Below are 13,383 nucleotides of genomic sequence, written 5' to 3'. Positions count from 1 at the left end.
ATACCTTAAATACCTTTTAAATTAATACGCTCCGCGCAAACATCACTTGTCGGAATAATGGTTTAAAAGGGGGGGGGGATTTTTTTGAGAAAATATACACTCCAGGGTTTTAAGTTCATCTGTAATCAAAGATTTTTCTTCTGTTAATTTCAATTTATCAATTTCTTAACCCTTCCAGTTCCCTCTCTACGTCTGATCAACATAAAACTTCTTTCGTTAATATATATTTTTACAATTTAACGAAACAGCGTCAAAAGTTATAATGGTTTGAAAATGCGCATAAGGGCACAAGATACTAACTTTATACGCGCACATTATAATAAAATGCGCGCAGAACATTACAGAATGAATACTTCAGGGTTAGATAAAGAGTGCGCATCAATTTTCAGAGATAATTTTCGTGAAATCACAATAAATTGGCGCGAACTTCTTCTGAATGACCTTGACCTGGCGTAAAGGGACTGTAGCGGTACTTTTCATTGACAATCCATTTTATAGAAGGATATCTCAGATTCATAACAGTACCCCTTAAACCGTCGTCTAGTAAAACATTTAAACATATCACTCTTTTTCTATCTAAAAATACATCATTCAGAAAAATGAAAATTTTCAGTCAGAAAAATCATGATATCTTCCGGTTTAATAGGTAACGTTGTCAGAAGGACATGACACTATGAATTGTAATTTGAATTACGTCTACAGTCCCTTTAAATAATTAGAACTAATTTCATTACAGTTTAGAACAAAAATAACATCAAACATGTACACTGTACAGGACAGGATTGATTGGGTAGTTAGAATTTAACCTTTTTATGTCAATTTTGAGAATTGTGAATAAAACTATTTCGGGAAAGGTAGAAAAACAGAATCATGTACATAGGACAATTTGTACAACAGAGACATTGTACTACAGTTGTACACTGAACGACGTTACAATGACAAAACCTGTTTCTTTTAACATCTATATCAAATTTACAGATATCTGTTATAAGCAAAGCAAAGCTGGTAGAAAATGTTGGTTTAATCATATCCACAATAAGAGAATGGGAGGGAAACTTTTTTCCTAATCAATTATGAAAGTCACAACAGTATTGTTTCTTGTGAATAAAAAAATCCCAAGAACAAGAAGAGAAAAAATTTGGACTAAGAAATGTTTCATCTATAACCTGCCGCTAACTAAGCCGCTTTAAAATTATCTAAGAGCTGAACAAAAGAATGTTAAGATAACCACGAGAGTATATCTATTTTACATAATTCCGTCAGAATGCATAAAGGCCAAAAGGCCTCCTATGTATGAAAAAATCTTAACTTTTCAAGGATGTATAACTTTCTGGTAAAATACAAATCCATTGACCACTAATAATGATAAAAAGACCTGGTTTATTTATAAATATGACCGACCAATGAAAATAAAATAAGGACGTTTATAAGATCCCGGGATATCTTGAAGGTCCCTGGGATATTTGAAGGACCCTGGGATATCTTGAAGGACCCTGGGATATCTTGAAGGACCCTGGGATATCTTGAAGGACCCTGGGATATCTTGAAGGTCCATCGATTCTTGTATTAGAAATTGCTGACATACGTATAGGTTCTTGAAGGACTCCCCTTACCGCTGAAATGTAAGTCTGAGTTAGGGTTAAACTGAACTAAATCAAAACAAGAAATAAAACAAACATGCAGAAAAAAATGGTTTTTACTCAGAAATAAACCTAAAATAAATATACAAATCCGCAAAATTTACCCAGTAAAACATCACTAGTCGATAATAGAGAGGCGAGCTGTTAAAAATTAACTTTTGTATTTTTATGGTGCAATTTATAACAAGTAACATGAAGATGGTGTAAAAGCCCAGTTTAAAAAGATCAAAAGTCGTTCTGGAAAATATTTACACTTCTGCAATTCTGAAGTACCATATCCCAAAAAAAATCTAAAAATTTACCAATTTTTAATAAAAATAATGAGATGCCTCTTTTAAAACTGAATTTGTCAAGAAAATGATCAAATGAAGGGACAAGTCAAGGATGTAATGCAAGGAAAGTTATTTCAGAAGTGTACACATCTTTTGTACTGCAGTGTACTGTCTCTGGCGCTAATGTAAACACAAGATGGATGTCGAAGACTGACATGGGATCCATCTTTCACATAGAAAAAATCAATGAAATAATCTGGTCATAGGAAACTATTATGTCAATTATCAAAATTATAAAAACTTAATGCTTTTAACCTCCTCGGATACTAAACGAACACTGATGCATCAATTCTTGTTTACAAATTCCGCCCAGAGAGAACTGGTTTCAATATGTACGCAGAGTATACACGACAGCAATTAACTTTCCTTGCATTACATTCTTGTGACAAGTAGAGGATGCAGATAAAAAATGAGATCACGTGTAAAAAAATCACCAGAAAGGCATGTGCGCACTGTGCATTCATGGGGGGAGGGGGTTTATATATTTTTTAATTTAGACCCCCTCGTTCTTTTACGTTAAATATGATGTTTAAATTTGCAAATTTTCCTACCCCAATTAAAGGAAAAACCACCAACATTAAAATAAAAAAATAATCTAAATAATATTTGAACTTAATTTAGAAGACAAAAAAATCCGGCCCTCGTAATTTACCTTTTAAAGAATTATGTTAGCCCCAGAATATCGTAACTCTGTATTACACCCTAAGTAAAAAATCTTGTTTTCCATTCTTGTCCAATTGTACAAACATTTTCAACATAAATCATAAGGATCAATTTCCCCCGAAACACTCAAGTTCTGTCTAATATTCTTTTGAGACCCTTACATCTAACCAGTAATCAACACCATTTCTTTGTCTTAAAACTACCACAGCTGTGTCTAAAACCCCAGCAGATGTCTACCTCTCAGGTGTTGAGAAGTTGAGAAAGTCCCAGATAAGGATGGTATCGTCGTGTGAGCTCGAGACAATTTGAAATTCGTCAAACTGTAATCTACACAAACAATCAAAGTATAATAATAATAATAATATCGTGTAAACATAAGCATTAAATATTAAATCATGAAAAAAGCAAGAAATAACAAAAGTAAATACACGTTGGCTTTTGTAAGGTTTTCAATATGGCGAAACTTTTTTTGCTGCGCGCATACCGTGTTGTCTTAAAATGCGCGGCATACCTGAAAACTCTTCCCGAGTGCTCTACGAGGGTTCTTGTGCACAAGGTGCCGGTAGGGGTTCGGGGGTCCAGAGCAGCCTGCAGCAAGATATTTTTTTTTACTTATTTTTTTACTTTTGTATTTTTTTGTTCAATACCTGTAAATCCCAGACTTTAATCTTTCCATCGTATGCACCGGACACTATTCTCTTCGAGTCAAACCTAAATTATCGTTCAATTCAATCGTTCATTTGACAATGATCGCGCACTCAGAACTGATCTCTTTTGGAAATAAAAATGTACGATTCACAGTTTTACTTCTTAAATTGTAGTTTTGGTAAGAATATCGAGGTATTATTTTCTGCCTGAACATTTATCATTTTCTATTCCAAATTCTGCCGAAAATTGGCATATTCTCCATTCTCCAAATTCTCCAATAATAAGGACGATATCTTCCCTATTGTTAACCCGATGAAGATCTCTAAATTGTGTGTCCCTTAAAATTACCTTGACAGTCCATATAAAAAACTTGATTAACCTGATACAGCGCACTAGTTCCTCGTGACCCTCCAGCACACGGAGACACTGTCCACACTCTATATCCCACAGACGTATAGTGTTATCTGAACTACCAGATACTACCAACCTTGATAGTAGATATATACAATATTCATTGTTGTATTATCCTCAATGACAATGGAGAAATGAATGAAGGATTGAAGGAACGAAGGATTGAAGGAATGAAGGAATGAAGAAATGAAGGAATGAAGGATTGAAGGATTGAAGGAATGAAGGATTGAAGGATTGAAGGAATGAAGGAATGAAGGATTGAAGGAATGATGGATTGAAGGAATGAAGGAATGAAGGAACGAAGGAACGAAGGATTGAAGGAATGAAGGAATGAAGGAATGAAGGAATGAAGGAATGATGGAATTTAAGAATGAAGGAATGAAGGTAAGACTACATGAATAAATGAATAAATAAAAGAAAAAAGGAATGAATTTGCACTACGATATGACTAAATGAATGTATTGTATACCTATCATGGTACTGAAGACATGACTAGATGAATATATTGTATACCTATCATGGTACTGAAGGCAAGCAATTCCTCGTTTATGTCCGTTCAATGTTCTCACAAACTCACAGGAATGTGTTGACCAGACCTAATCAATCAATCAATCAAATGTAAAAATAGATAACTTTTTTACAATCATTCTTTCTTGGTAAAAAGGAACACTTAAAGAGAATTACAAAGATACTTTTGATACATTTATCTGATCAATAATGTGGAAAATATTGTCGTTTTTCTAGGTTTAAAGGGAGTGACCGTCTATGTAAGGTAGTTGAACTGAGTATGCACTGTTGTGGAAAACTTCTTTCGGATTCATTTGAGACATATTAAACTTTTTAAAGATCTGTAAATCCTGAGGTTGAGCGCAAATTCGACGTTCAAAACAACAATTAAAAATAATCAGTCTTCAACATTATGAATATTGATATCTAACTCATACTTGATCAGACAAATCATTTTTAGGATACCGTTGTGATTAGGGCGTTGTCATCATTGCATGAAGGAACATTTAAAATTACGTTTACAGTCAATTAAAGGAATTATTCGGACGCCCTAATTATGAGACACTAATAAAAATGCGCTAGTAATTTAGAACGCACTTTAGAAAGCAAAGATTAGTTAATTACCTTAATAGTTCTATCCCCGCTAGCAGATACAATGTATTTATCATCAAAATCTACAACGTTAACAGCTGCTCTGTGCCCAACCAGAACTCGTCTAAACAAACAAATAGATTTAACTCGTGTAAACAAACATATAGATTTAACTCGTGTAAACAAACAAACAAATCTAACTCGTCTGAACAAATGAATAGATTTTACTCGTCAAGCAGACAAACAAATAGGTTTAACTCTTGGAAACAAACTAGAAAGATGTATTAAAATATAATTTAATATTTTGACTAGTGCGAGGGGTGGGGGTGACATGAAGTGAAGATTGAAGGGTTCTTTTACCTGAGATTAATTTCTGTTGGGCTGACCATATCCCAGACCGCTATACTCCGATCCTTACTACAGGTTACCATCATTCCGTTCATATAACGGAATTTGAAACTAAACAATAAACAATTATATTACTTGTAGATAATCAACGATTAACAAATTTGAAATTAAACAATAAACAATTATATTACTTGTAGATAATCAACGATTAACAAATTTGAAATTAAACAATAAACAATTATATTACTTGTAGATAATCAACAATTAACAAATTTGAAACTAAACAATAAACAATTATATTACTTGTAGATAATCAACAATTAACAAATTTGAAATTAAACAATAAACAATGATATTATTTCTAAATAATTGATAATTAACAAGATTTAATTTCTCCGAATTTGTATCATACACATTTTTCTTACAAATGAATTCAACCGCTCTTTCCCCGGGAAAGTTGATTAGATGAAGGTTAGAGGAATTATACCTAGATTTTTATAATAAAAATTTCAGGGAGAAAGATGAGGAAAATAATTTGGATAAAAAATAAACAAAATTAATCCCAAAAATTCATTTTCCTTTCTTGTAAATTCATGTATGAAATAAACCATTTCAAATAATTCAATCGACAACAAAATCCCGTGAATGGTGAATTGTAAGTACCTACAAGTTGATCAGCCAATAGGGATTATACCTAGCTTTTATAACAACACATAAGAGTTGGGGGAAGGGAAAATATTTTCGTAGATTTGGTTAAAAATAAACAAAAATTTACGTCCCCAAAACTCAATTTTCTGCCCTGTAAAATCATGCTTGAAATCAACCATTTCTAACAGTTCTATAGAGAACAAAACTTTTTTTTCAACCCACACGATGTGACTATTAAATACCTAAGATGGAGGACTGCCTCACAGTGGTGTATGAGTGTGTTGACCATCTCTCCTGACTCTACGTCCCAAACACGGACTGTACTGTCACTAGACCCAGATATTATCACCTTAAATACATCAACATGAATAGGGGTATTGGGTGTATATTTGCTTAAGCTCTGTCCACCAGCTTATATATTTTTATACTCCACAATTTCCGAATTTTTCGCTGAATCTTATTATTACAAGAGAGATTTAATTCTCAAAATATACACCCTCGCTAATATTCAGTGAGGCAACTATCTTAATTTAAAAATAACAAATATGGAAACAAAGAGAGATGAAACAAACGAAAAAAAATCTTCATCAAAATAATTTTGAAAATACCTTGTCATCGTACTGCAAGCAAAGGACGGATCCGGTATGACCTAAAACATTCAAAGATATTATTTTTTTTATTCAAGAAATCATATTTTTTCCAATAGTCATACGTACTTGACTAGTTTGCATGTAGGAACTTGTGACGTAAAACAGAAATAAAGTCTAAAAGTTTACACTGCACCTGTTAATACACGGTTGTGCTGCTGCAGTGTTTCTCTGTCCCACATTTTAATTGTGTTGTCTCTTAATCCACTCACAATCTTCTTATCATCGTACTAAACAATCAATCAATCAGTCAATTCATAGAATTATGTCGTCTTTACTGACGACTGCTAAGGAAAGTTAGAGCACGAAGCAAAGTGTTTTTAAGAAGTATTGTATCACCCCATGGCCTTAAACTAAAACTAAAGAAAATAACAAACAAAAGAATTACGCTTGAAAGAGTAGATTCCTGAACTGATATGTACCTGTAAACAGTAGACTCCCTTACTGTTCTCACTTCTACAGTTTATTCTTTGAAGATTGTGTTTACCGCATCTCCAATTGTCCTCAATCGTCTAAAAAAATGTAAAAATATATTTTCGTAAGAAAATTAAGATAATGTGCTATCATAATTTCTGAAAATTAAATTTTAAAAAACATGGCATTCGTTAGACCAGAGATCGGAATTTTTGTGTTGATATTCATAATCTTGAACATTTGATCTCGATATCCATTTAGTTACAATTAGTTTATTGCCTGATCACTCATTAAAGTTATTGAGCAGGATATCGCTATCACGGGATATCGGAAAATTAATCCGCAGAACCTTTGACGGGGTTTCGGTGGAAAAGTTGTTTTAGGGTTCTTTTCTCATTTGCTTAAAACCGGAAAATCTTTCATTTTACGTATAAAATAATCAATTTTAACAGAAATCCTAATATTAAAAAAAAAGATTTTAGTTTAGGGGAGAGNAAGACAGTTCCATTTCTGGAGACTCTCTGAAAAATAGGCGGTCTGCCTAAGACAGTTCCATTTCTGGAGACTCTCTAAAAACCAGGCGGTCTGCCCAAGACAGCTCCATTTCTGGAGACTCTCTAAAATCAGGCGGTCTGCCCAAGACAGCTCCAATCAATTTTAACAGAAATCCTAATATTAAAAAAAGAAAGATTTTAGTTTAGGGGAAAGTGGGGGCCAGGGGGTAAAGGGAATTATTATTGAAGAAAAGAACTACCCCTGTTGAACTGTTACCTCTATATCCTTGATGATTGAAGGGTAGAGCTGTCTATAGAAGGAGTAGTTAGGATGGGATTCTCCTGGTTTAGGTTTAAACAGGTACTGGATCCAACTACAAATATATCAAATCAATCAATAGATCAATTACCCTCAAATATATGCTAAACAAAATGGAGAGAAAGGGAGGGATATGCTATTTAACCTTTCTTTCAACAAATTCTATTTACAAAATTTGACTGTTTAAATTTTAACTTCAAATTTTAACTTTAGAAACCTACCCTCTACGTTCTGAAAGTCCTTTCCATAAGCTGTCTGTATTCACTTTTCTTTCGATTAATTTCTTCCAGAGCATACCTAATACAAACAAATTTTAGTAAAGAAACAACTAAAAAGTTTTAAAGGGAGAATTTATAAAAAAAATGGAATAAAGAATAATTGAAAATGGTAAAAAAGATCGATTAAAAGCACTCCATTTAAATACTTGTTTCTTAAATGGTATCATTGTATGCTAATTGCTAATAATTGACGGAACAAAAACTTTAATAAAGGCTAATAATATTTCTAAATAATTATGTTCTATTTTCATAAAGGCTAATAATAAAAGTCTAAAACCAAAATCAAATTAAATCAGACTTTTGCAGTTACTAATTTCACCAATCATTAAGTGAAAATGCTAAATCATGACGATGTAAATAATAAACCAATTTTTTTAATCAGACAAACCTGCAGTAATTACAATAAAAAAGTTTCTTTCATAAATAAAGCTCTGTTACATGCAGGAACAAAACGGGGGGTATAGAGGGTACACGGGCGCGTACCCCCTCCCTCATTAGATAAATATTATGCAAAATAATTGCTTTTTTTGAAAAAAAAAAAACTTTATTTACGGTCTTTGTTACATCATTCTCTCTTACCTTCTGAGATGACCCTATTCCATTCCTTACTCACAAGTTCAGCAGCGCACAGAGATCTAGCGTCAAGAAAACTCAATATATTCTCTGCTACGTGGTCCAATCCCTAGATAGATAAATAATTAGTCAGTAGCGTCAAGGAAACTCAATATATTCTCTGCTACGTGGTCCAATCCCTAGATTGATAAATAATTAGTCAGTAGCGTCAAGGAAACTCAATATATTCTCTGCTACGTGGTCCAATCCCTAGATTGATAAATAATTAGTCAGTAGCGTCAAGGAAACTCAATATATTCTCTGCTACGTGGTCCAATCCCTAGATTGATAAATAATTAGTCAGTAGCGTCAAGGAAACTCAATATATTCTCTGCTACGTGGTCCAATCCCTAGATTGATAAATAATTAGTCAGTAGCGTCAAGGAAACTCAATATATTCTCTGCTACGTGGTCCAATCCCTAGATTGATAAATAATTAGTCAGTAGCGTCAAGGAAACTCAATATATTCTCTGCTACGTGGTCCAATCCCTAGATTGATAAATAATTAGTCAGTAGCGTCAAGGAAACTNGTTCTTTTGTCCACACATTTGATAACACACTGATAAGGAAGAAGGGAGGGGAATTCTTAGAATTGCATTAAATTTAAAATCCAACACCAATTATTGTAATTTGATAAAAAGTTAGAAAGAATTAAATGCAGTAGTCCATAACATGCAGCAAAACAAAAATTTAGTTTACAGAACAAGGCTGCGCCCATCTTCTATTTCAATTGTAAACATGTTCTCCTTATATACATTGTAAACAAATATGTGTGCTCCAGGTGTTATATACGGAGCATTTATACGAATGTCTTGTTTTATTATAATTTATATGTCTTTGCAACCTGATATCTAATACTTTCGATATTTCAAGCTAAAAATTTTCCTAGATATTCAAAGTTTGAAATATCAAATTATGACATAGTAAAATATCACCATCAAGTTGCTAACATATATAGATAGTAAATTAGAGTTTGAGACAATTGATCAGTTTCTTTACTTATTTACTAAAATACAAGTTTGATATTACCATGATAAGTATAATTTGGGAATGAATTTCTGGTTATTTTTATCCAATTATAAGGATTGGTTGGAAAAATTTATAACTACAAAATACAAAATACGACCACGAAAAACTCAGGGGAGTATATTCTTACACAAAAGAAAGAAAAAAGAGGGAAAAAAGGGAAGAAAAACTATATTAAAAAAAGAAGAAACATAATAATATCACTGGACTTATAATTTGCCCCCATTTAAAAAGCAATCCTCTTAGGGGGGGGGGGGAGGGACCTGGTTTTGACATTTTTAGTTCACCAAACACTCCATTGTACAACCAAAATAAAAACATTTTCTCCACAAGGGAGCCCTTCTCGGCCGCAGCAAATTTCTTTATAGTTTGCGCGGGCTCCGTCACCCTGTTAAAAAACCTGATGTTTTGGCTGTAACTTGGGCGAAAAAAATGATGAAAATAGGAGGGAAAAAAAGAATCACGGAACTAATATACACCCCCTGGCCCTTGGTAAGGGGTTAGAAATGTGGCAAAAATGACTAAATGACTAAATGACTGTAAATTAAAGATAACAATCAAGGTAAGTGATGCAAAATGACTTAAAATATGGTAAATATGTGATTTAGTGGCAAATAAATAGTTAGTTTGCGGCCGAAAAAAATGTTCCCCTCCAGAAAAGAAATTTAGGACAATAATGCCAGGACCGGGGGAGCCGGGAGGGGAGCAATTCAACTTCTTGTAAGAATATACTCCCCTACACTAACTTTCCGAGTCAGCCGATTCAAAGATTTAATTTCAAGAAAACGTAAATTATTCACTTAATTCGGCAATGCCTGAATTATGGTGACAATATCAATCCGAATCCGTTCCCTTACCTTTACATTTCAGTAAGGACATTTTTATCTTAAACGCTGAGAGAATTCTTTTCCCTTTGACTGTTAAGGATTAGAAGAATGAACAACTTTCTTCGATTTAAGGTATTTACAAGTTTGTGGAGTAGATATAGTTAAGTTATTATATTTAAGCGCTATCCAGGGGTGTATATTTTCTTAAAACATCTATTTTGAAAATCATTTCCCCTCCAGCAAGTTCATGTTTACGCGGAGCGGCAAAATTATTTAGTTCTTTCTCTCGCTAAATTGGGGGAAATAACAAATTTTTTTGGGGGAAAATAAAAAAATGTTTTGGTAAAAAGTGTCAAGAAGAATAAAAAGTTGCCGTCTGTTACCAAAATTTTTAATNCCCCCCCAGGTTAATTTAAAAAGTATATATCCGTTGCGCCCCCAAGTTTGGTAAAAAATATGTCGTCAAATATTCCAAGATTGAAAATCCGGGAAAATCAGATATTTATTGATGACGTCATTGTATCCCGATGAGGACAAATAAAACCGATCAGAGGTTTTCAGAATTTTTCTATAAGAGGGGATTTAAGTCCAATTTTAAGAAGCCCAAGCTTTTTAAATAAATTTTTTAAATATCCTTGATTCTTTTTCATTCATTGAATAAAATTTTTTAATTTAAACTGAATCCCCCTCCCCTCCATTTATTTAATTAATTCCAAGAGGGAAGGTTGGGAGGAAGGGGTAATTAATTCATTCTTCGCAGAATTATTCAAGGCTCGTAACATTGTATTACAATCAGGAATTTTCGAAAGAGATAATCTGGAATAGTGAACAATTAGAATAAATTCAAGGAATCAGAGATTTCTCAAATTATCTTAGCCATAATTTGTTTGAAATAATATTTTCTATCTTTGAAAGATTAAAAGTTTTCCCTAAAATCTGTCAACATAATTCACATAAGTCAGGCATTATAAAAATATACGTTCTTTTGTCCACACATTTGATAACACACTGATAAGGAAGAAGGGAGGGGAATTCTTAGAATTGCATTAAATTTAAAATCCAACACCAATTATTGTAATTTGATAAAAAGTTAGAAAGAATTAAATGCAGTAGTCCATAACATGCAGCAAAACAAAAATTTAGTTTACAGAACAAGGCTGCGCCCATCTTCTATTTCAATTGTAAACATGTTCTCCTTATATACATTGTAAACAAACAACAACAGAATTTCGCAGATTTAATAAAAATTTATTTTCTAAATTTTCGAAAATCGAATTTTGTTAGATAAAAATTCGATCATCCATAAAGGTCCCACAAAAAGTTGAATCCGATCGGTTCCGTGGTTTAGACGTTTATTAAACACAAACAGACAGACAGACAAACAAACAAACAAACAAACAAACAAACAAACAGACAAGCAAAGTATACATATAGATAATTTAATTTGAGAAGTTAACTTTTGATAAATAAACGTTATCTCAACGATGATAGAAAGATTTTGAAATAAGAGTCAGAAAATTTTATGCTGTTTAAAAAAAAATCTATTTCCTAAAATCTACATTGTACATTTGAAGTTTGAAGTGCTGCCCCTAGAAAAAAACTTACTTTTCTTTTAAGTATTTTGGACTTGGTTCAACTGGATCGAGTTCAGGTTCTATGATGGGTACATACACCTTCTCCGCTATCGGAGACATGATGATGGGTGAGACCGGGGAGTGGATAGAGGACTCCAATAACTCCTCACCTAGATCCCTCAACTCCTCACTACTCAGGTCCATATCCTCCATTGTACTTCTACACGCAGCTTTTCTGAAAAATATCTTATTTTTCAAACAAAATATCTTATTTCATATTTATCTCATATCCTCTCTCAAACCTTCTATTTTGTCAATATTTCAAGTTAGTATTTTTTGTTATATTTCTTACTTTGCTTCTTTCGTTAACTAGTTGGAAATTTGTCTCTATGTTATGGATTTCTTTTCATTCGTTGCTTTTCATTTTACAATGTTTCGTAATCAAATCAAATCATCATCAAAAGTCCTAAACGAACCCTATGCAATTCAAGTGCTTCAAAAACAGAATCCAAGCAAAAAATACGAGTAAAGTGAAGAAAAAATCATTTAGAACGTCTAGATTATTTTCTCAGCAAAAAAAGATTCTGCGTACTTTCAGATGGAACAAACATATTTTGTATGGATTCTCTGTTTTTGCAAAAACAATCTATTTTTTGAAATTTTTAAATAATTCAACAATTTTTCTAAATCAAGAGAACACATTTTCTGGCTTCTGACTTGAATCACTCGCGTTTAATTTCGGCTGATTGAGAAAACACCATTTTGGGATGTCGCTTGTAGAAAATGAAATTGGGGATTTTTGGCATGAGTATTTGCAGACTTCATTTCCATATTTCGTAAGGATTACAATTAGGTTTCTCAAATTCTAAAAAATTATGCATAAAAGTCTTTTAAAATTACCAAGATTAACAGGACACGATGTGGCACTAATTAAACATCATCGGGATTCGATTAATATCTATTTAATGCAACTCTGGCATGAAGTCGAGAAAAAAGCGTTAAGCTTGTCAAGCAACTCATCTATTCACAGTTTTAAATGCCAGAATGAAGAGGATTGAGGGAGGGATGGGGGCTTTATGCTACCCCTCTTTCATTTGAAAAATGTTTACCAAGAAAAAACAAAAAAATATCGAATAGAAATTCGGATTAATATTTTTGTTCGCTGAAAACGTGGTCTAAAGTTTGTTCAAATACATAAAGATAACAAAATAGTCTTTAACCTTAACTGCGTAAAATATTTTAGATAGCCATGAGTTTGTTTGTAATAGTCAATTGTCTCAACATAGCAAATAGTTAATGGATTGATAATAGAAAATTGATCGATTGTATTCAAATTCTAGAATACACCACAACACAATTCTGAAGCATAAATATTTCGAAACTAAAGGGATCGCAGGGGGGGG

At 32.8% G+C, this 13,383-nt stretch overlaps 1 protein-coding gene across 1 annotated transcript; it reads right to left on the bottom strand.

The window, feature by feature from the left end:
* Positions 1-208: 208 nt before the first annotated feature.
* On the bottom strand, positions 209-9,878 carry LOC111706700 (F-box/WD repeat-containing protein 11). The gene is made up of 16 exons (XM_023479617.1): positions 9,867-9,878; positions 8,520-8,622; positions 7,884-7,959; positions 7,621-7,717; positions 6,858-6,947; positions 6,572-6,665; positions 6,397-6,437; positions 6,031-6,137; positions 5,153-5,251; positions 4,826-4,916; positions 4,208-4,290; positions 3,663-3,770; positions 3,283-3,346; positions 3,147-3,223; positions 2,873-2,962; positions 209-1,615 (listed from the first exon to the last, which is right to left on the bottom strand). Exons 1-16 carry the CDS (start codon positions 9,876-9,878, stop codon positions 1,567-1,569), a joined length of 1,281 nt encoding a protein of 426 aa, XP_023335385.1. The 3' UTR covers positions 209-1,566.
* Between the last annotated feature and the right edge of the window lie 3,505 nt (positions 9,879-13,383).

Source organism: Eurytemora carolleeae, unplaced genomic scaffold (genome assembly GCF_000591075.1).
Source record: "Eurytemora carolleeae unplaced genomic scaffold, Eaff_2.0 scaffold193, whole genome shotgun sequence".
Classification (NCBI taxonomy): Eukaryota; Metazoa; Arthropoda; class Copepoda; order Calanoida; family Temoridae; genus Eurytemora; species Eurytemora carolleeae.
Note: the sequence above shows the minus strand (reverse complement) of the source record. Positions and strands in the feature narration are given on the sequence as shown.

Coding starts and splice junctions, on each gene's coding strand:
- LOC111706700 (XM_023479617.1), bottom strand. Junction 6,438..6,571: donor GCACAACCGTGTATTAACAG/GTGCAGTGTAAA, acceptor TGAATGTTTTAG/GTCATACCGGATCCGTCCTT. Junction 5,252..6,030: donor GAGGCAGTCCTCCATCTTAG/GTATTTAATAGT, acceptor TTTATTGTTTAG/TTTCAAATTCCGTTATATGA.